The sequence below is a fragment of the Syngnathus leptorhynchus genome, chromosome 1 (assembly GCF_054491065.1).
Source record: "Syngnathus leptorhynchus isolate UIUO chromosome 1, UIUO_Slep, whole genome shotgun sequence".
Lineage (NCBI taxonomy): Eukaryota > Metazoa > Chordata > Actinopteri > Syngnathiformes > Syngnathidae > Syngnathus > Syngnathus leptorhynchus.
Window position 1 is genome coordinate 11,484,919 of NC_141195.1, and position 22,314 is coordinate 11,507,232.

General features: G+C 44.6%; 1 protein-coding gene across 2 annotated transcripts in view; it reads right to left on the reverse strand.

Moving 5' to 3' along the window:
* The window catches only part of samd11 (sterile alpha motif domain containing 11), a 44,621-nt gene that overhangs the window by 13,049 nt on the left and 9,258 nt on the right, over positions 1-22,314 (reverse strand). For both annotated transcript variants that reach the window (XM_085925257.1, XM_085925258.1), the window contains exons 3-6: positions 20,955-21,130; positions 14,398-14,507; positions 5,880-5,972; positions 2,224-2,388 (exon numbers count right to left, since the gene is read on the reverse strand). In XM_085925257.1, the coding sequence (XP_085781383.1) occupies positions 2,224-2,388; positions 5,880-5,972; positions 14,398-14,507; positions 20,955-21,130 (544 nt within the window). The remainder of the gene's footprint in view (positions 1-2,223; positions 2,389-5,879; positions 5,973-14,397; positions 14,508-20,954; positions 21,131-22,314) is intronic.

The following is a 22,314-nucleotide window of genomic DNA, read 5'->3' on the forward strand; positions in this document are numbered from 1 at the left end:
CGTTGGAAGCGTTGACCTCTATGAGTTTTCTGTGGTAGCGCTGCTCACCACACCGGCTATTTTAGACGAGCGCCTCAGCTAAAAGGATATTATTGTGATTTAGTATTGCATCACTGGTGAACTTGGAGCTGGGATGTGGCGGTTGGGACCCTAAAAATACTTTTGAAAAAAAACAAACCAAATATCAAACAAACAAATGCAATACGAGTTTTTTTCAAAGAATGTCTTTGACTAATTAACTACTTTATAGTACTTGTACAATTTTTGATGATAAAGTATTCCCAGGTTTTTTTTAATGGTTGCAGTTAGGAATCTGGAACAAATTCTTAAATTGGGAAATTTTGTTTTGATGGTTGACCAAATTGACCAGTGCCACCAAATAGATAGTGGTCAAACTTCTATGTAGTACTGCATGTAGCAACAATTTTCCATCCACCAAAAAAGCAAACAGCACACACTAGAAATCACAAACATTTCTTCCTCTGCATGAGTTATTTTGGGAGGTCCCATTTCGCCAGACCGGGTCCATATCGCTTATCCTTCTTTTGTGCATTCCTATTTTTCTCCTCGGCATCATTCCTGGAGTTGATCCAGAATCCTTTCAGTTCAGCCCGTGAGAACGCAGAGGAGTGGCGCGCTGATGCAGCTTGGCCAGCCTTGTGATGAGTTTGGTGGACTGGCAGGTACTGAAAAGCCCACATCCAATCCGCTCAGCACAGAATACGGCAGCAAATCGTGAATCCCTCCACAATGCGGCAAGCTTAGGCAGAAGTAAATATGCAGTTTGTCACGCTTCATAATTTTGACTGATTGTACTTCAAGCAATCAAAAGCTGGAGTAGTCAATTTGTCTGGCGTGATGATAAAAACATGAAGCATATTGTTTCAAATCTCAGTCAACTCAGACACAACACTGACTCGTGCATCCGTCCCTTCACTTTCAACTGGATCGCCAACGCTGTTTTTCTTTTTTTCTTTTCTCTCCTCACAAGCCTCTTTTATCATTTGACGGCACGAAAGAAAGCCCTGATGGCCATTTCAGCAAGCAGAACCTCTGCCTCCATCCTCCCCAAAAACTGCCCAGAGAGAATGTGCGTCTCACAACACCTTGCACCTACAAATCCACACATGAACAGACCTCCATCTCAACAGACCACTATCACCCCCCCCCTCGCCCCCGTTTCACACACTTTCATTTTCTGCGGCCGACACTTCAAACACATAAAAGGATGCTCTGTGGGGAGCGAGGTGGAGAGGAGAAAAGGGGGTTGCAGGATTTGAGAGGCTTGTGTACAAGAGACGACGGCTGGTAAATTAGGCGCTTCACTTGGGGCCCCAGGTCAGTGTCAAGGGGCCCAGATTTGTGCTTGCCTCTTATGACACAAAACAGTGACGACTCTGTCTCAATTCTGAGAGAAGCTCGGACTTCCAATTGGAGAACTGAGAGGCCAGGTAGGTAGTTTCATTGACTATGTTTACGGTAAAGAAAGAAGTCTTACAGTGGATACAAGTTTTGTGACCAGAATCACTTCCGTGCAAGAATGGAATGGAAATGAAAAGACAAAATGTCAAAGTTAACAACAGAGATGCGGTCATCTGCCTCATTTCAGTGATCAGACTGCCTCCTTTAACACACCAAAAAGGAGGTCAATAAATCTTGATAGGCTGATAATTCCAGCCAGCAATTCAACATCACTGCTAATCAAATAAAAATAAAATTTGCTTAAAATTTCAATTAGAGCTGGGCATTGAATGGATTTATGGTACGACACATAAGGTCGTAAGGAACAGGAAGGACTTCATGGTAAGTAGTTTACAAAAATGGATGCCTGGTTGGTTGAACAGCAATGTAAACCTGGCTTTTTTCCCCTTCCAATTGCACTTCATTTAAGCTTAACTCAGTAGATGTTATCCCTGCAGAAAAAAATTGGGTCAAACTGGAGGTTTACCGGGTATTGAGAGATTTAGGGGCTTGAGGTACTGAATCAATAGCGCCGTTGATGCATACCACTTGCGGGTGTTGTTAATGACAAAGTGCCGGGGTGATCAGAAATCAATGAGAATCCCACCTTGAGACAGAGTGGGCAATGCCACAATTAGAAATGTCAGTTGGACCTCTCAATGGTAGCAGGGATTATAGCAAACCGCCACATACGTGATGGATATTTTGGTTTGTGCAATTTAGTTTAAAAATGCAATCAAGTTAAAAAGACAGCAGACTGACCATGTCCGGGCAGTCCCATGCTGCTGGCCAGCTGGTAGAGGCGTTGCTGCTGCTCCTCGTAGGATCCATGCTCGCTGAGCGCTGACATCATGCGCCTGTAGTGCTCCTCGGGGCTCATGTGGCTGTGGCTGCCACCTGCCTCCCCCTCCGGGCTCTGTGCGCTCTCTGGGGATGGGAGCAGACCAAAATTGTGATCGATGAGGACCATCACTGAACTGCCCTTATTGCAAGCTAATAAGAAAGAATGAATTTTTATTTTCACAAGTAACGTCCTTTACTTGCATTCTTCTCAACTTCTTCTCTGCCTTCAACATTCACAACCACTACAGAGTTACATGCCAAAGATTGACACACCTCACCTAGGAAATTTGCAAATTTTACACCTCAACAGAAAATGTAAGCGTCTTCAAGTTAAGTGTGTGGAAAGGTTTTGTTTGTTTTAGGGTATTCATGAATATACCAGTGCTGCTTGACTGGAGGTCATGTTGGATGAAGCTGTTCCTTTCAATTCATGGATAATTTGTGTCTGGTTTTTGTTTCTTGTTCTAATGAGAGTTTCACAGCTAATGGGCACTTGCCTGACTGACACTTGTACAAGTTCTGCCAGAAAACATGGCAACAGCAAAGGGACACAAAATGGGTAGGACATTTATTGGAGTGTCCACTTGACTCCGTTCAAGAGTATTTGTAAGTAAGTCTGAGATCTGGTCTGGTTGCCACGCATTCTTTGTTTGTTCCAAAGAGGACTGATGGCGTTAAGTTCAAGTTCTTCCACACCAAACTCATCCAAGAAGGCATCTAGCGACCGACATTGGACAGAAAAGGACCTTCCCACACTGATCTCTTCAAGATGGATTATATAAATGTCCAAAAGCTCTTGCTAAGAAAAGGAGGCAAAACTGAGGATGTGCATGTACCGCGTTTATGGTGAAGATGGAGCCTAACATCGATCTGGCTGCCAGATTCTGCATTTCATTGCTCCATTTGACCTCCCTCCTCCCTCTTTGTGTCAATAGTAACATGATCTAAGGTAAGATGGAGGGCTATGTGGAGGTGGTTGGGGAGACAGAGGATGAAAAAGGGGCTATTTTTACCTTCCTCCTTGCTAGTGAAACCTGAGCCTGGCCCTGAGCAGGCGAGCAGGGGTGGCGCTAAGGAGCAGCCATAGCGGCTGGAGCGAGCATGAGAGCATCTCTGTCTCCACGGCCAAGCGTCCGTTAATCCACCCAAGGTACTCAAGGCTCTAATGTATGTGCATGCAACTAGTCTGTGCTTGTCAAAAGTTTTCCTACCCTGTAAACAGCAGGTGGGTGACGACTTTGCTACTGAAAGAACAACAGACATCATTTACACAGCGGCATCCAATCTCACCGACTACCTCCATCTGCTCTCCTCTCAGTCCATTTCTCCACATTCATTACTCATTAATGGTTATTCTTCGTCGCCGCCACACACACACACAGACACACACACACGCACGCAGGTCTACGTACTGTCGGGCTTTGGGTGTGGACGCAACTCAGGGGCTCGCCACATGGATGAAGCAAAAACTCATTACAGATTTGCTTATGCACGGAGGAACTACGGCAAGAATACTGAACACTTAAAGGACATTTTGTTAGTTAGCAGAACACAAATGTTCAGACACGCTGTAACAGTATTACATATTTTGAACAGTGACAGGAGCACAATGTTTCCTATAGACAATGGTTGCGAACCATTTTGAAAGTGATAACTTGTGTTCAGTGTCAGTAAGAAAACCTAATCACTACTATTATGGCATGAATGACACCCTCCATTAGTCTTGTTAACGGTGTTGTGCTCACTTATGGCTACATTTGCCACATGTTAGCTTCTACTAGGAGTGTATGAACCCCGGTTGGCCATCTGTGTACCTCGTTTGTTAACTGGGTTTTAACCTCCTCTAGGCCTGTGTGTTGGATTCTTGACTCTTAATGCCTATGACAGTCACTTGGATTTTTTGGGGGCAATACTACAAATGTTTCCACACCTCTGGTCCTATTTTTGTGTGCAGCGCAGGTGTAGCGCAAAGTGAAGTCATTGTGCATGGGTGTTTACTTTATTTTGATATTTTTCTAGACAGGCGTAGTTGGAAGGGGGCGTTTGCAATGTTGTGGGAGTGGACACTCTTTTCCTGGCCACTCTCTCTTTCTGTCTCTGTTTCCCTTTTCTATCGTTCTATCGTTCTATCGTTCTATCCTCTCTCTCTCTCTCTCTCTCTCTCTCTCTCTCTCTCTCTCTCTCTCTCTCTCTCTCTCTCTCTCTCTCTCTCTCTCTCTCTCTCTCTCTCTCTCTCTCTCTCTCTCTCTCTCTCTCTCTCTCTCTCTCTCTCTCTCTCTCATGCACACACACACAAATACACACACACACACACACACACACAAACACGCACACAAAGACACAAACACACGCGCACACACACTAAATAAATTCATGCATCTTTGAGAGGCTGAGATGGACCCTAAGAGTGAGTGTAAGTGGTAGGTAGTAGTACAGATCAGTCAAAAAGACGAGAAAAAAAAAAGGGTGGGCTCATCAAACAAAGCTCCTGTTAAAACATATTTATATGTATTTTCCTACTCCACACATTCAATATCAGACACTTTTTTTTCTAGTTAGGGTTAGCAAATGGTCTAAAAATGGCTGATACTGAACGGGTTTAATGACATTTATTCCTATAATTTATCATCGTGTTACGTGTCAACTAATCAAAAGTTTATCTAAAAAACTGTGTGGGTGTATGTACTGTACGCATGTTGCTGCTGTACAGTATTTCCAGGGATGGGCTTGGATGTACGGTAAAGCGCCCTTGGTTTTGCCTGTTCTATAATGCATCAGTCAGGAAGTCTTCTTGAGGAGCCTAGAGGGAAAAGCCTGCTGGTTGCGTCGGGCGCCCAGTTTCACGCCACATAAGAGAAATATGAATAATAGACGATGGTGACCGGATTGCTGCACTATTGCCAAAGGTATTCCTGTCAATCCGTGATTTATCATGCACTCGTATCATATTATGAGCACATATAAAAAGTGTACTATGAAGATTTGCTACAGTGATCCGCAAATGCTCGGCATCACATTAAAAGTATACTGGTGGTCTGGTACAGTCATCACATATTTACCTGTATTTAAAAGTGAGATTTTTTTTTCTTACAATGTGACTTTGAATTTCAAATAAAATATTAGAAAAATAGCAATATTTCTGCCTTTAAAAATAATGTCTTTATTTGCTATAAATGAGCTTTTTTGAAGGTATATTTGGGGGAAGGCATGTGCCATCTGTGTTGGGAGGGTTAGGGGATGTGTGCTGGATAAAATAGTGTGGAAAATGTGCTATTCTCAACTGTCCATACAAAAACAATTCTCAGCAGATTTTAACATGCTGACTCCTCACAAATGTCCTCTTCATCATTAGATCAAAGGTAATTTTATATGCGGATATACCGGATAGTACCTGTCTATGTGTGTTTTGCAGTGATGGATTACATTTGATGAATGACTTTTCGAATTTTATAGTCCAAGTCAGTCAAGTCTCTTGAATACCAAAATTTATATTTTAACCAAGCAATCCACGGACCCGAAAATCAACGAATACGGTCTGACTCGGCTCCGCCCCTAAGTGCAATATTTGGTCTTACCTTTGGGAGATACGCTGCGTGACTTCTTACTGTCCGAGGGAGAGTTGCTGCTGCTGTTGGGAGAGAAGCTTCTCCTCTTGCTTAGAAGGTCATCTGTAAACACAAACAGAGCAGAGGGTAAATGGACGAAAACGATGTATATGAAATCTTCATACTGCTGAGCTACTGTCTGTCTACCTGAATGGATGGTTGCTGGGGTATTAACTTGGGTGTGATGTAAAAGAGTTAAGCCCCCCCGCCCCCCAAAAAAGTTAGAGGTGGAAAGAAAGAGTTTTTGAAGCAAGCCACAGGCGTCTGGAGATGTGCCTTTTCTGTCGGAGATGAGAAGGGGCCTGAACCGCCTCGATGGCATATCTGTCTCTCTCACTCGCTCGTTGTGTGTGCGTGCGTGCGTGCGTGCGTGCGTGCGTGCGTGCGTGCGTGCGTGTGTGTGTGTGTGTGTGTGTGTGTGTGTGACAACAGGACAAGGGTTGTGTCTCAGTATCTCACTAACGTCTTTTCCAACAGTCTGTCCTAAGGTCTTATCACACATCTTCCACTCTCTGTGTTTGTCTTTGGCCTCTTTTTCCAGATGTTGTCCTAAAACCCAAAAGATTGAATAGCCTGAAAGCTAGTGGTGTGCAAACTAAAGCCTGTGGGACATTTGCAGCCCGCCGTCCATTTTTTTGGGAGGGTAATGTAATAGCCCAAATTTCCAATTGACAGTGCATGTTTGCTTTCTTGCAATGTACTTGTACTACACTTTCAGACAGGAGAAGATGAACAAATCAATTCTCATTTCTTTAATTTCTACAAGATGTGCCTTGGAATCACGATTACTTGCTTCATGTTTACTCCATGTCATGGTCAGCTTATTGCTCTTGTTTTGGTTCTGAATGTGGCGTTAGTGTTAGTGCTGAACACGACGACATGAAGGCGATGTAGGCCATGCAAAAAATCCTTTCCCTTTACTGCTATATTGGTCTTTGCGTGGTACCTAAATTAAAGGTGAAGATAGTCAAAGTCGCCTGTTCCGATTATTATGTGTGGCTGCCTTTGAAAGAAAATGTTTGCTACGAGCTATTTTAATTCCTACAGCCCACTGTATGCCCGTTTGTTTTTGACTAACGCAAACTCCAATCGCTCATTAAAAATTCCTCTCGTTTCTTCTCTCCTCCACACCTGAGTTCCTCCCAAGACAAACACATCGCCTCGCCTTTCCTCATCTTGTGTACAATCACAGCACCCCCTACTGCTGCCTCCTCCTCCTGGCCGTCTCCTCCCCTCTCATCCTTCCAGCCCCGTCGTCTCACCTCCCCCCCCCCCCCCCCCCCAAACACACCTCAAATCAATACGGGCCTAATCACGCAGGGAGGAGATGCAGACCGCGTCGCAGGAACGGAAAAGATGTTTGTCATCTCCTTTGCTCTCTGTTTTTTTCTGGCGTACCTCGCCTTTTTCTCAGACTCTGTCAGGCAAACCACAGGAGAAACTGCTTCCTCTGTTTTGCCCTTTTCCTGCCTTCTCGTCATTGAGGGTATTTTTGTGAATGGGGAGGAGCATCTGTTTTTTCCTACAAAGAAAATGACGGCTCTTTCTCCTCTTTAACACAACAGATGTTTATCATTTGTGCATGAAAAACAATGAACAATAAAAACAACATCAATAGTTTGGAAGGGTTCGTAGACTTCTCTCAGTAGCCTGGGGCTTGTCCAAACAAACACTTACAAATGTCTTTGTGTTTTGGCATGCTATCAAAGTATGTTTTTGGAAACCCGCCTGCACCGTGCACAGTTTGTGTCTGCCTGGACATTCAGGTTGCACTACACAACTCTATTTTTCATAGTTCACTATAAGGCATGTTATTTACAGAAATGACCTCCTTCACACTGCTGACTGGTCAAAAGGTTATTTAGGTTATAGGCCCAATGATGGTCAAGTTCAGCTTGGCAGCATTCAGACATAATTATATCGCATATAGTCTGACTGCAATTGTGGAAGATATTAATATGCCGGCAGGAAGCTCTTTATACGTCCAATAAGTGGACATCATAACAAGAGAAAAGTCGCAATCTGGTTACGCCCATTTGAATCCCTTGGATTTCATTCGAAACACTCACTGGCAAACGTTATGGTTAAAATGCATTTGCAAGAGGTTTGTTATTAGCCGGCAAAATGCCATAGTCAAAGCAATTTCATTACTTTGGAAATGCAGTACTGAGTGTGACCAGCAGGGACACATTACTTCCATAACGTCAACTCTCACTCAAACTATACGAGTAGTGTATTTAAAATACACTTTTGGATACTGAATGGACAATTAGTTGGTGCACAAGCATGTGATGTTGGCATGGCATGAAAATGGCAGTGCCTTTAGGCATTTTGGAGCTTATTTCACAACATCTGTATGTGGGACTTTTAAATATAACGACTCACATTTCTAATCCTCCGTTTGATGTTGTTGAGGAGATTCAAGAGCATTACCACCCTAAAAAAAAAAAAACGATTGGAGGGGGGAAGATGCTAATAATCTCAATGATCTCTCTTTTTTTTTTTTAATTATTTACACTCTTAGTGCTTCGTTTTCCCCGCCCATTTGTCCCTTCTAAAATCCTGCACCTCCTAATCCAGGAGTAGCGACAGTCCCCAGTAGCTCAAGCCTCCATTCTACCTTCCAAAAATTGCAAAAAGCATGCTTCAACCTACGCCCGAAGACACTTGCTGATGATCAAACACACATACTTGAGTCGTCTCTGGAGCTGACCTCACTAAAGACATGCCGTCTCCAGAGTGGGTGCCCAAGGGCCAAAGATTTGAGGGCGGCAAGCTTTTAAAGCCAATTAAATGGGGCTGCTTAGAGGACTGATGCTCTCTTTTAATGCCCAGCCCTGAGCTGTGCTAGCGTCTGTGCAAGCCGTTTACTAACTAAGGATGCTTACAGTCAAGTTTGCTACCTGGGGCGCTTCCCCATCACGCGCTTGCTACGTAGCTTGTGTACTGCAGTGGGGGTGGTGATTATTATTTGATCGTCGGCGATGTGATTTTAATTTTTTGAAAGTGCCGATCTGGGATGTAGCAAACAAGACTACTCTATTTACCACCATTATGAGTCCATGTCAACAGATATTACATAAAGCTATATTGGCCCTGCTAGGATTGTGTGCATTGCTCTCTTGATAGCCCACTCCACATCTGTCTGTACCACAGGTGTCAAACTCCGATCCTCGAGAGCCGCAATGATGCATATTTCAGATATTCCCCGTGATCAAATGGTCAGGATTGTTGTCAGACCACTGCAGATCATTTGAATTAGGTGTGGTGGAGGTGGGAAACATTAAAAAGATGCAGGAAGGGACACAAATTGGACACGTGGTCTATATTTTGGTTCTCTATAGCTTAATCTAACCGGTTGAGGCAGATGGTCCTCCGACATGGATTTGTTCAAATCTTCGGGTTTTGCCTCCACCATTTTCTCTACAGCGATTCCTCAAGTGTTGGATTTGTTCAGTATTGATATTTCCATGGTTAAATGTTGCAATGGTACCAACGTAGCAATTTCTTTGGCACCCCTGTTTTTTTACAAATTAAAATAGCACAGCAAGTGAACCGTGGGGCTAACAGAACACAGAACACCTACTGGTCAACAAAAAAATGATCACTACTTTCTGACAAAAGAAATAAAACAGGAAGAATCCAAAAACACGTTTGCTTAAAAAAAAGCACCTAAAACAAAACAAAAAAAGCTTGTCTTCGGTTTGTAACAAACGACCACATGCCAAGAAGAGGGAACACAATCCATTGGCTGTCCTCCATTGTTGTCCTCTGTTTGCTGTCTTGAAATCATTGGCAGGTTACACGATGTCACCCTGCCACTATTTATGCTGACACAGCCATTCTGCCAAGATGCCCTAAGCTGAAAACGCAAGCCCTCGGATCAGAGTTTACAAATGCAAACTGCTCTGCATTACGTAAATGTAAAGGAGAGTGGTCCAAGAATTGCTTGGTAAAATTTGTGATTTGGCTCTGCACAAACACATAGAGCTGAATCCTCACCCATGCAACATGTCCAAATGTCACTAAATGTCAACCTTGCAAGTTAACCTCCTTTATAAATGCAATTCATCCTACTGAGCGGAAAAACAGATGAGAAGGAAAGAGCAGATAACGACAGAGAGGAAACAGCGGGATCTAAACCATTCTTTCATGTGACACCATCAGGGCGAACCATCAAGCAAGGCAGCATTCCTCGCTCTCTGTTTCTCTCTCTCCAGTCCGATTTCCTCTCCTCCCTCCTCTCTCCATCGCAGGGAGCGTGGTGACAGCTCAGACAGCCAGACTCCTTAATTCCTCTCTTACTCCGTTAATCTGTCATCTTTATCAGGCCAGCAAGGGGGAGGCGGGTGGTGGGGGCCGCGTGAGGAAAGGCGGGGTGACAGGCGGCGACGTGGGGTGGGCCGCCAGCCGCAGCCCCCCAATCAATCTCCACATTACAGCTGACAGAATGGTGCTAATAACTTATTGATCCCCCCTTCCGTGCACTGGGGCCTCCACCGGCCCTGAAAGCCCCGCCATTGATTGGCTTACGGGACGATGCAGCTGGACGAGGGGGTGGGCGGGGGGGTCATTGTCGTTGATGGAGACGAGGGAGACGTGGGGGCGCTCGGGCTCGTGCCGAGGGAGGATTCGCCACTGCCAACATTCACAAAGTACACACAATAATACAGTTGGGCGTGTTGGGAGGAAATTAAGAGGAGTGGAGCTCAAGAAGAATTATGGGCTGCATGAGGACAAAATGTGTCGCTAAATTCTAAGTCATCTGGTGCACAGGTGGCTGCTTATGTTTAAGAAGTTTCCAGAAGCCTTAATTTAGCCCATTTACAGTAGATTAGTGAAACACAGTGAGAAAGACGGATGGAGCCATTAACAAGCAATTAAAAATTCAATTCAATTAATTAAATTAAAAATGTTTGCAAAATTGGGCGGCTCTATGATGCACTGGTTAGCATGTCCGCCTCACAGTTCGGAGGGTGCGGGTTCGATTCCACCTCCAACCCTCCCTGTGTGGAGTTTGCATGTTCTCTCCGTGCCCGCGTGGGTTTTTTCCAGGCACTCTGGTTTCCTTCCACATCCCAAAAACATGCTTGGTAGGCGGATTGAGCACTCCAAATTGGCCCAAGGTGTGAGTGCGAGTGTGGATGGTTGTTCGTCTCTGTGTGCCCTGCGATTGGCTGGTAACCAGTTCAGGGTGTCCCCCGCCTACTGCCCGATGATAGCTGGGATAGGCTTCAGCATGCCTGCGACGTGGATGGATGGATGGATTGTGGATGGATGGATGGATGGATGGATGGATGGATGGATGGATGGATGGATGGATGGATGGATGGATGGATGGATGGATGTTTGCAAAATTTAAGTTACAAGGAGAGGATGCATGTTTTGGAAAGTGATTCATCAAGCCTGAAGGTAGCTTTTAATCTCTAAAGTAAATATCAAACATGTATCGGAACTTTTTGTCAGAAACACTACTGCATCTTCAAAATCATGACAAGGTTTACCCCGACCCTCACCAATATCAGCTACCAATAAGTTCCAGCTCAGCTGCGGGACCCTATGTGCCACTGAAAATGACTCCCCTCCACCCCCACCCCGCGTAAAAAAAAAATCGATTTCTCTTCTGAAACAGACACTGAGCTTGTTCTTTTTAGCTAATCCCCCGATGGTGATAAAGATTTAACCTAAACTCTCTGACGCACATTTTATGTATTTATTGCCAAAATATTATACAAAAATGATATTACTTTTTGGGGGATCGGGCGAGACTCATGCTTAGAGAGGAAGAATGAGAGGGAATACGCCAAAATGAGTGAATGGGGGAAAACACAATTTTGGAGGTGTTTGTGGTTGATGTAATTTAGCATGATGTGGGTCCTTTAATAACTATTTACAATGTATAAGTAGATGCTAAAGTAATACTTAAAGGCAACTTGCACTCAGCCTGCGAAAAATAAAATCCCTTTCCTAAACATCCTGTGTTCCAGATTTTCATGCAAGTAAAAAACAAAAGAGGCACTTAAACCACACTAGGGAAGATGCTCATGCACACACACACAAACTTGCAACTGCCTGTGGGAGTCTGTGTGGAGGGAGGAGGGGGAGGAGGAGGTCCAAAAACACCTTATCTGCCTGTTTGAGTCTCCGGTCTGACCACAGCGCCACAGTTTACAGTCTCCACAGGCCGCCAGACTCTCAGCGTCGGCGCCCATGCTCTTCCTCCTCCCCCTTCCCTTCCCTTCCTCCATCCCCTCATCCCCGCATCCCCCCATCGCCGCTCACAGACCTACTGAATAGCCGCCGGCTGGAGAGCGAGAGCGCGAATGAGGGAGGGAAGGAGGGAGGGATGGAAAGGAGAAGAGAAGGCGGGAGGCAGCCTTCCTGTCTGTCCCTCAGATTTAATTAACGGCCTGCTCCGGCACAGAGACGACCTCCTTTCCTCCCTGCGCGCACGCGCATGCACACTCACACACACACACACACACACACATGCATGCAGGCGGCGCTGTCCGCCACCATAGCCGCCGCCAGCTCTCCCCCGATGCCGCCAGCACACTCATTCATCTCTCTTTCCTCTGTCTCACTAATTCCAAATGTTTCTTCCATCACAGCCTCTCTCTGCTGTGAGCTTTCTCTTCTTTTGCCTCATCTACTTCCTGTTTTTGTTTGCGTACGCTTAAATTGCACATTACAGTGTAAAGTTGCAAAGTTGACAGAGGAGCTGGAGAAAACACTGGAAGATAGACAACTCAAATAATCCCCAACTCTCAAACTTACCCAGACACCCACATGCGCATTTGGACGTCAATCCTAACCTGTGTTGATTTTACGTGGGCACGCATTCCATGCAGCTATCCGCTATTTGTGTGTGATTGTGTGCTTGTAAATGTGTGTGCGTCTAATTTCACTGGCAGACAGAATTAGAGGCTCTGATCGGATTGGACTTGTTTACAGACACGGAGCGTGGCGTGCAGGCGGCCTGTTAAATCACGCTTTAATGCTCAAACGAACAGTCTAGGACCCCCTGTGGCAAAGGCAAACTGTGGTCAGCAGCCCCCCCATCGCCCCTCCATGCCCCACCCTTAGTGAATTTGTGCAACTCAACACAAGTATTAGTTGAGAATGATTAGAATTTGGGGGTGAGGATTCATTGCAACATTGGATGAACGAAGCGGCCCGTTCTAATGGCAATGTTCTTGTACCCACAATGCCTTGCTCTCACAGGTACCGTATGGGCAATTAATCCTGCAGACAAAAGAGATGAGCAAACAGAGAGCGAGGGAATGGAGGCGTTGGGTCTGAGCTGATTTGCCACTTGCTGTGCTAATGGCTAATAGGATGAGAAAAGGCAGGGTCACTCCGGGGGCAAATTTAAGGTATTACCCACAAACTGGATTTTTAAGGTGGGATGAATATGTGCATGCTATATCTTCTGTCTTCAAAGATATGTGTACTATAGTGTTTCTCCATGGAATCCTTCAAGTTGAGTAATCCGCAGCTCTCAAACTTCATACACACCCACAAAACCTTTTGAATGTAGTCTACTCTACTGCATACGCACTATATGATTATGCAGTTTTTTTAAGTGTGTTTCCTAAAAATTTGAATTTTGTTGTATCTGGTATTTTATTAGATTTCAATTTTCCCTTTAACGTCAGTTGCACTATAATCAAAACATTACAAATGCATACAGTATATGAGAATATTAGAAATGCATTAGAATTATTTTTCCAGCTCTTTCCATTTTTTTTGTTTCACAAATTAGCTATAATAGAGGTAGTAGTACTACATTGAATTTTATATCACTATTTTTTTAACACTTGTCATATTTGTTACTATTCACTTGGGCATACAACCTCGCAAATCTACCAATGACAAAAAACCTCTATAATTTTTGGGAGCCACATTATCATTGCTTCTGTTAAGATAAGTGCTGCACATCTAAGGAATGAAAAAAATGTGCTCTTTGTGTATTTCGTTTGCACACTAAACACAAATATGAGTGGCATCCAACATCCAAACATAGCGTGATAATAGCTGATTAAGGGGGGTGTTTTCCGACCATATGTCTTTAATGGCGGCAAAATATCCTCACGCAGGCTACCTGACAAATAAGAGAGATTAAACACTGTCTATAAGATCATAGCTTAGCACACCACCATTCCTTTACTCATGTGATTGTTTGGATTAATAGCAAACAAAGCTATTTATTCAAAGGTAATTTGAAACAAGGGTTTCAACCCCCAAACCAACCTGCTGCACAGAATGTAGGAAGAACATTAAGTAACAGACAGAAGAGCGACCGTCAGGAAGGAGTAATAAGCTTACAGCAAAATCCCTCAAATCGCACAAATTAGAGTCAAATAAGAGACTACTTACATTTGTTACAAAGAATGTGTGAGTCTGCCAGTGTTAGCGACACAAAGTTACACGCACAGACACATACACACGCACGCACGCACACGCGCAACACCGCTGGAGGTCCCACCTGTGTGTCCTGTACTGGCATTGCGGTCAGAGGCTGACTGGCCCTCGGGCATGCCATGCTGTCTGCTGTGGTGCAGGTTGGAGATGATTGTAGAGAGGTCACTGTCCCGACTGACGCACGCACACATGAGAGGAAGAGAAGAGAGACAAACCGTTAAGCACTTTCAAACAGAAATGCCCAAGTTCAAACCAGTGTGACATAAACCTTTTTACACTCTACTTACGACAGAAAGACTCCAGATAGACCAAAAGCTTTGTGCCCAAATTTAGCAGCTACAGGTGGCTATGTTGTAAACTGGCTCTTGGTTCTGACGTGTGTCACACTCTTCTGCATCCAGCACTTTTGGCTCTCATCCCCACTCATCATCCATACTTAGATCTATTATCCAACATATTCACAACCTCTAAGTAGTTTAACAGCTTAAATCCTCATTATGCTGCTTCTGAGACAGATGCCAGCAAAAATTTCAGCATACAGCATCCACTTATAATGGAATACACAGAAAATAATTTAACTGAATAGAATATTATTTTGTGAATTGTTTTACAACAGTGATCTAGGCTTTGCCATTTGCAACCCTGCAGTTAAAGTTGCGATAGTACCAAATAGTGTAACATGCCGGGCAGCGCCGAGCTCGACCGGAAGAAATGCAGGGTAGGCCTATTATGAATATTCTTTTTGGTATTTTCATGTATGTTTTATTTGTATGTGTTGCAGCTCTGTGTGTGTTATAAGTAGCAAGGTCGGGAATACGCCTATCTCTGATGATGAATGAGGTTTTATTTCAACCCAAATTTTAGAAAAATCATTAATATCTTAGTATATACGAATAATCAACAATACATTTTGACGCAGTGCCTTCCCACAAACAATTAGGGGTCCCTCACATTTTCCATTGCAGTGAGTTGGTGTGTGTGTTGGACTCAATGGCCTGCTTGCTGTGAGGGGGCGTGAGTCGCCGACAGTTTTTCATGATTGTCCGGAATAGTCGTCCTCGGTCACGTCACTCTGTGTGCGGCAGGCCTATGACGCAGCGGCTCGAGAAAAATAAAGACACTGGTATGCTTACTTGAGAGCAATAAATGTTCTCTTTTATTTGATGTGAGGGTGCGTTAGCACAAGCATCGGCCCTAACGTTACCGTCCAGAGATGTGATCAGTGCTTTCGCATACTTTGCACCACAAACTTATTTCTTGATGTTATGAGACTAATCAATCCACTTCACTGTAGGGGGAGCCGTTTTGGCTAAAAAGTCCATTCTTCCTTAGCCTTGCTTTAAACCAACAAAAGGAAGGAAAAAATGGGTTTACCTCCTCAAGTTGGCTGTTGCCGTCCAGTTCCCCATCAATTACCTCTTTCCTCGCCAGCAGACCCACACAAGTGTGTCAGGGGGGTATTTCATTTGCAATCTGATTACCATCCTGATCGCATTAAATGCCATAATGATGGGAAATAGCCGCTTAGCATTCAGGGGGAGTGTAGCAGCCGAGTAGTGGAAGTGTCGTCACACTTAATGGCAAACAGCTTGTGGAAGCAGTGGCTTGATTTTTTTTTTTCTTCTTTTAGCTGACATCCCAAAAAGCTATTCATTATTCTCTAATTTTCCCACCCAAATCAACCTTAAAAAGACATTTCCCCCCCCTTATTTTTTGATTTTGATCGCACCCTCAGTATGTCATGTCAGCTCGCAAGTTGATTAAAAGCAGAGCAGCCTCCGAAGGGGGTCCGTTATGACTCTGCAAAGCGGCGTTTATGGGACAGAAGTGGTGAATGGTTCTTAGCTGCCACCACTATGACGATGCCACACTGTTTGCGGCCGCTGGATTTGGGTTTTTTTACAGCCTCATGATTACAGGCTGCCGCCGTAATGTCAGGCTGCTGGCCGCCAGGCTGTTTTCCACACGCTAACAGAAAAGATGAAGGGGAGCGTCGAGAACATAATGCTGGCCTCGCCGGCCGTTTTTCATTCACACAGAAGCAATGACTCACAAAACAGTCAGACAGTTAACTAAGCAGGGGGACCTTTGATTGGCCTGTGAACTGCAAACATTTTACTAAACGACAGACAGGCTGACTTTAAAATGAGAAGCCATCTATATCTGAGAGACTTATTATCATCGCAACAAAAATGAGATGTAGAAGAGATGTTATTAAATTGTGATTCAAGTCATATTACATGAGTGGCGCCCACAAACGCAAACAAACAACGCGTGACACAACAGCCAAACTCATTGTCACACTCGCTCGCTCCATCACTCAAAGTAATCATGATAATACTATCGTGAACTTCTCAGGGAGGTTGGAGGTTTATTATCCTGTGGCGCGTCGGCCGCTCTAAGCCACAAACGGCAAGGACATTGTTAGTGGAGTAATTAGCGCACTTTTCCTGAGCTGTCCCGCCGGGACTAATGAGGGGCTGAAGCCGATCTTCACCCACGTCTGGCTGCCCTTAGCCCGCCCCCTTTCCTTTCAGTGGATGGCGGCAAGGTCACCAAGGGGATGGAGTTTAAGACCCCGTCATCTGAGTCAGCACTCCCGCAGGAGCTGTAAGAATGGGAGCCTGGTGCGCCGAGGGTGAGCAGGGGGAGCGGGCTATTATATGAACGTTGGGCCTTGCTGCTAATAAGGACACGAGCCGCCATTTCTTGCTCAGCTCGTCCCCGAAATGGTGAACTTCACCCTTTCATCTTGAACCGCGAGAGAGAGACTGATACAAGTTTTAATAACAACACACTGTCATTATATTTGCTACCAACAGCACTAAAATAACGATTTTCTTCAGTCAATGAATTTGAAGAAAAGCAGGCATGGTTGGTTACTTTTTGCTACAGCTTTTTGAAACCCTAGTACCTCCAAATATACAAATTAGTAGAATCTCCATGGTTGGACACAATTCTTTCCACTCGCATCCATCAGGAAACTACAACTGAGAAAGGTCCAGACAAACAGGAAAGGACTCGGCATGAACAGCAAGCAGTACCCCACTGAGACCTTGGCATGCCATGTCTGAGGTGGCGATGCTGGAGGTCACAGTATGAGCTGGCAAGCGGAGGCGCCCCCGACGCCGCATCTCACGCCGCCACTGGCAAAGTGCTGACAGACGGGCTGCAGGGATGTGAAGGTGGAGGAGAAAGAGCGACTGAGACAAGCTGAGTCAAAAGTGGGATGTAGCGTGGAGATTTCCTCAAACTGGACCCGCCAAAGCAGCCGCAACCCACAACCCACCACAGATAACGTACGCAGCAAAATTCAAATATAATTAAGGTACCACAAAGTTCAACCAGTCATTTCTGCGATGCTGATTTGAACTCTGATTTGGTCGACAAAACTAATTTTGATGGAGCTCATGCATTGGTTTTAACACTAAAACATGGCAAAAAAGTATTGTGCAACCCCCCCCCCCCCCGACACACACACACACTTTCACTTTTTTGGGGGGGGGAGTGGCACCAACTATTGTGCTGCTTGCAGCTATGAAAGACAGCACACAACGGAGAGTCAAGCAAGCAAAGGTGGAAATGAATAAAAATGGAAATAAACAGTAGCTCGTCTTCACTTAACCTTGCTTTTGTTTCTCCTCAGGCACAAGTCACACCAACCGTGTCACAGATTCTGACCTTCATTTTTTTACCCAATGCAACTGTCTATATTTTCTTGTTAAAAAAACGCAGAGACCAAGCAAACCGAGATCAAGGGCATCATGTCAGAGTCTGCCTTCAAATTTTGAGAAGTTTGAGAGACTTAGGAAGAGTAAACACACTCTCAAATAGTAACTTTTGCAACTTTTTGGCCTTGGCAAACAAGCGTCAACAAAATGGCTTCAAACAAAAAGCACTTCCTGAAAGCCATAAAGCCGGCACCCCCGAAGCTCACTAATTAACACTTCGAAGAGAGACATTTCCAGTAAATTCACACTGTCCGTGACCCCTTCCTGGAACAAGGTAATGGCACAGCCACAAAACTAATTTTTGAATGCGGTAAAAGTCAACTGTTTCCGTGCTTATTACTCAGATTGACAACGACGTAACCATGTAGAAATAGGAAGCCTGTGTTTTCAAGAATACACAATTATATAAATTTGAGTTCAAGGCTTCAAATTGTTGGAAAAAGTCTGGTCGATGAAACCAGGTGATGCCGTCCTTGAATGGGAAAGTAAAATCCAGCATTTAAACATGGCTCTTGAAAAAAAAGTCCAATTAAACAGTGTCATTTGCACAAATGTTCATAAATCTGCCTAGAAATGATCCATTATGTCAATTAAATGAGCTGGAACTTGCGCCTCATACTTTTTTACTATGAAGTCAATTGACTGGTTTACGTAAGGTCTCTTGTCATTTTGATGTCTGCTTTGCCATTTAGCATTGCACATTAAGTGTGACTCGCTTCTGTAGGGCTTCTCACACTTTCTGATCTTCTTATTCAATAATATTACCGACATTTCTTCTAAATGACAGTGATTAGGTGGTCAATGATGTGTTGTATAGATACACAGTATACCCCCCCTCAACCCCCAGGAGGCTAAACGGAAGACATCAGTGGGTCCAGAGATGCTTGCTGGGTAATTAACCTGACTCTTTGTCAGCACTTTTTAATCGATCTTCAAATAAACTGAAAAATAATGCGGTAAATCAGTTTTTTTTTTTTTTGATTGGCTAAAGGGAAACTATACTCCAAAGTTACCAGCATCAAGTCGAGTATTTTGTCTTTAACCCCATTGAACTTCTTCCTTCTTGTGCCGTTGCTGAATATTACTTGGGTGTCTCGATTATCTTAAATTGTGTCTGTGCGACATACTTTAGGTCGAGGAGATTTCTAAGTGATGCATTAACCGGCGTTATAATAACTATAGAACTATAATTTCTAGTTTGAGTGGCACAAGCTGAATAGAAAGTGAAGAAACTAAAGAGATGAAAGCAAACTTGTGTCTCTTATTCAGACCATCGAGCTGTACAAGGTTATGTTGATGATGACATATTTTGGACGGCCTCAGTTTAGATGAAGGTTGTCGGATGCGAGACTTTGCGACACGTTGCAGTGGCCACTGATGACACACACACACACACACACACGCACACACACGCACACGTCGAGGCGCCCTGTATTTTTCACATCCATTGGCCAAATCCAATTTGTTAAGACCCTTCTGCGACTCACTTACGAAGCTGCGGTCAATGGAAATCACATTTCTGTGATTGGACATCCCATTATCCCTTTCGTCCAGACCTGCATCGGCGGATAAAGCGGGGCCGAGACGGATGCCCGGGACAGACCGGAGCTGCGGCTCCAGCGAGTCCGTCGCCTTTCCAAAGGGTAAAAGCCTGACATATTAGTCATAAGTGTTCTTTAAATTCATTATCATCTTAACGCGCCAGCGGCGCAAGTGTCAGGGGAGGGGAAGCCCTCTTAAATGAGGTTAGTGGATCCACTTAAAGCGTCACAGTTGGTGTGCTGTCCGCTGTGTCACACGCAAGTCTCAAGACATAAAAAACATCCCCTCCCCTAATGAGCTTGCACAAGCTGCTAATATTGCAACCGGGGACTTTCTGAGCTTAATCAATGAATGTCTGCTACGTTATATTCATCCACACTGTCAATTTTGTACAAATCTGTTTGTTCAAGTATCAAGTGATCACAAATGGATGTGGCGTCTCTTCTAAAAAAGTCACATGGACTCATTGCATAGTGCGCAAATTTGCATCGAATTTTCAGTCATCACAGCACAACAGCCCGTTTGACTCATCTGGGTGGGACGACCTCAACCTGACCCTATGTGTGACATTTGACTGTGTCTATGCGTTTCTGCGTGTATCATAATGTGAAATATTACATTTTATACATATATTATTCTGTCACATATACATAACATACAGCAAAATGTGTCTCTTCTCTGAGCAAATTCAGATCTAGTCAAAACCTAGAATATCAACCGTACGATTTTTGGGTGTGGGGTGAAATTCGTCACTGGGGAGGAGGCACACGGGTGCGGTGGTGAAAAAGTGCAGACTCAACACAAAAAGACCCCAAAGGAATGGAACGAAGAAATCTTCTTGCCGTGAGGCAGCAGAGCTAAGCACTCTTTTGCAAAGATGCTGCATGTTTAGCTCCAATTGTGATTTTGAAGTCACTTTGAAGCAATCTGACTTCCTTCTAACATGATGAATGGAATTGTGCGACTGCGGGCCGGATGTGTTTGCTAACGGCTAGCACGGTTTTTAATTTGGGCAGGGTTGCTTTGAGGCAGTACCTCTTTTTCCTGCCATTAATCCTCGTCTAATTTATTCTGTTTGTATTAATTAATCACTTCATGTGCCCAGATCCTCAATCTTTTCAAAATGGGATGCAAGAAAGGATGAGCATAGGCTCCAGTGGTCATTTCACTATTTGACACGTTTCGCATGTATTATAGCTCCAACACGGACCGAGCAAGGGCATGAAAAATACATCAATAACTCATGTCAAGATGCATATCATGAGAACGGATCAACCAAATCCCTCACGATGCACATGTTGAGCCTTACATACACAAGCTAATCACTCACATCTCAAAGATGGCATACCTCTTGCGCACTATACTGTAATGAAGCTCGTCCTCCTGCTTGATGTGGCCGTGATCCCCACTGGCCCGCTCGCTCCCTTCGCTGTCGTCACTGCTGAAGATGGAGGCCAGCTCCTTCTTGGGCACACGGTTGGGGGGCAGCGGGATGGTGCGCTTCTCGGCCAGGCGCCCACGATTCTGTACAACGAGGCACACGAGAGAGAAGTGAGCGCTTCATGCAGTTAGCATTTAAGACAACAAGTGCAAAGCTTCAGCTGATGGAGACAACTCCAGTCGACCTATGTCATAGTATGGTTCGGTCACTACATTGCTGACTCATTAGGCTTGGTAAGGCCCAGGAACTTATGCAAAATAAAATTACCTTTCAAATATCCACTCTGTTTGAATATTGTACACCTAAATTAGTACTTTGAGGGAGGGGAGGGTGTTCCATGATATTGAAATGATTCCGATAAACAACTTGGATGTCTGAGTAAGCAAATGGAGCCTTTTGGCGAGTAAATTTTTTCTGCATTTGTTCTGAGAATGTCTTTGTTGCCTGAAATAAAATCATACAATCCATGTCCACTGTGCAGCTTTACTCCAACTTTAACTCCAGCCTCTACATCTAGGTCAGGGGTCATCAAAGTGGAGCTGGCAAGTACTAGTTAGCCCCCAAGAATTATGTTCTAAAAATAGCTCATGAGCACATGATGATTTTCTTTTAGAACTTCTCACGAGACAAACAAACACACATATTTAGGACATTTAGAAGTGAAGTTGGAGGGCATTCAGTGATCAGCCAGCCCAGCCCAATGGCAAGAATACTATGGAAGGGAAGAGAGCAGGGAGAGAAAAGGATAAGAGCAAGAAAAGAGCAAGAGAACATATGGCGAATGAATGGCGCATGGATTTGTGTTTGTGCAAGAGAGGTCAAACAGAAAGAGAGAGAAGTAAAAGGATAAAAGAAAAGTTGGTGAGTAAAACTTGTGAGAGAAAGAAGGCGGTTGTGAGAGAGTGGACATGGAAGTTAAATTTACACCCCCCCCCCCCCCCTTCCGTCTCTGTACGCCGACATCCCCGCTCCCACTCCCGGACGCCTTCCAGCCCTGCAGCTATCCCTTCCACCACACGCAAATCCGCTCTTCTCCCTCCCTTCCCATCCCCCCCCCCCCCTTTCTCGCCTGGCTTTTTCCCTCCCAGGAGGCGCTGCAGCGTGAGTGGCAGCCAGGCAGGCGGCGGGAGGAGGAGGTAGTTGGGGGCTCCTAGCCAAGAGGCAAACAGGTGCAGCCCCTCCGGAGTCTCTCAAATGGCAGACATTAAACAGAGTCGGGAAGGGGAGGGAGGGAGCGAGGGGTGCGTGGCTGAAAACATCCCCCAGG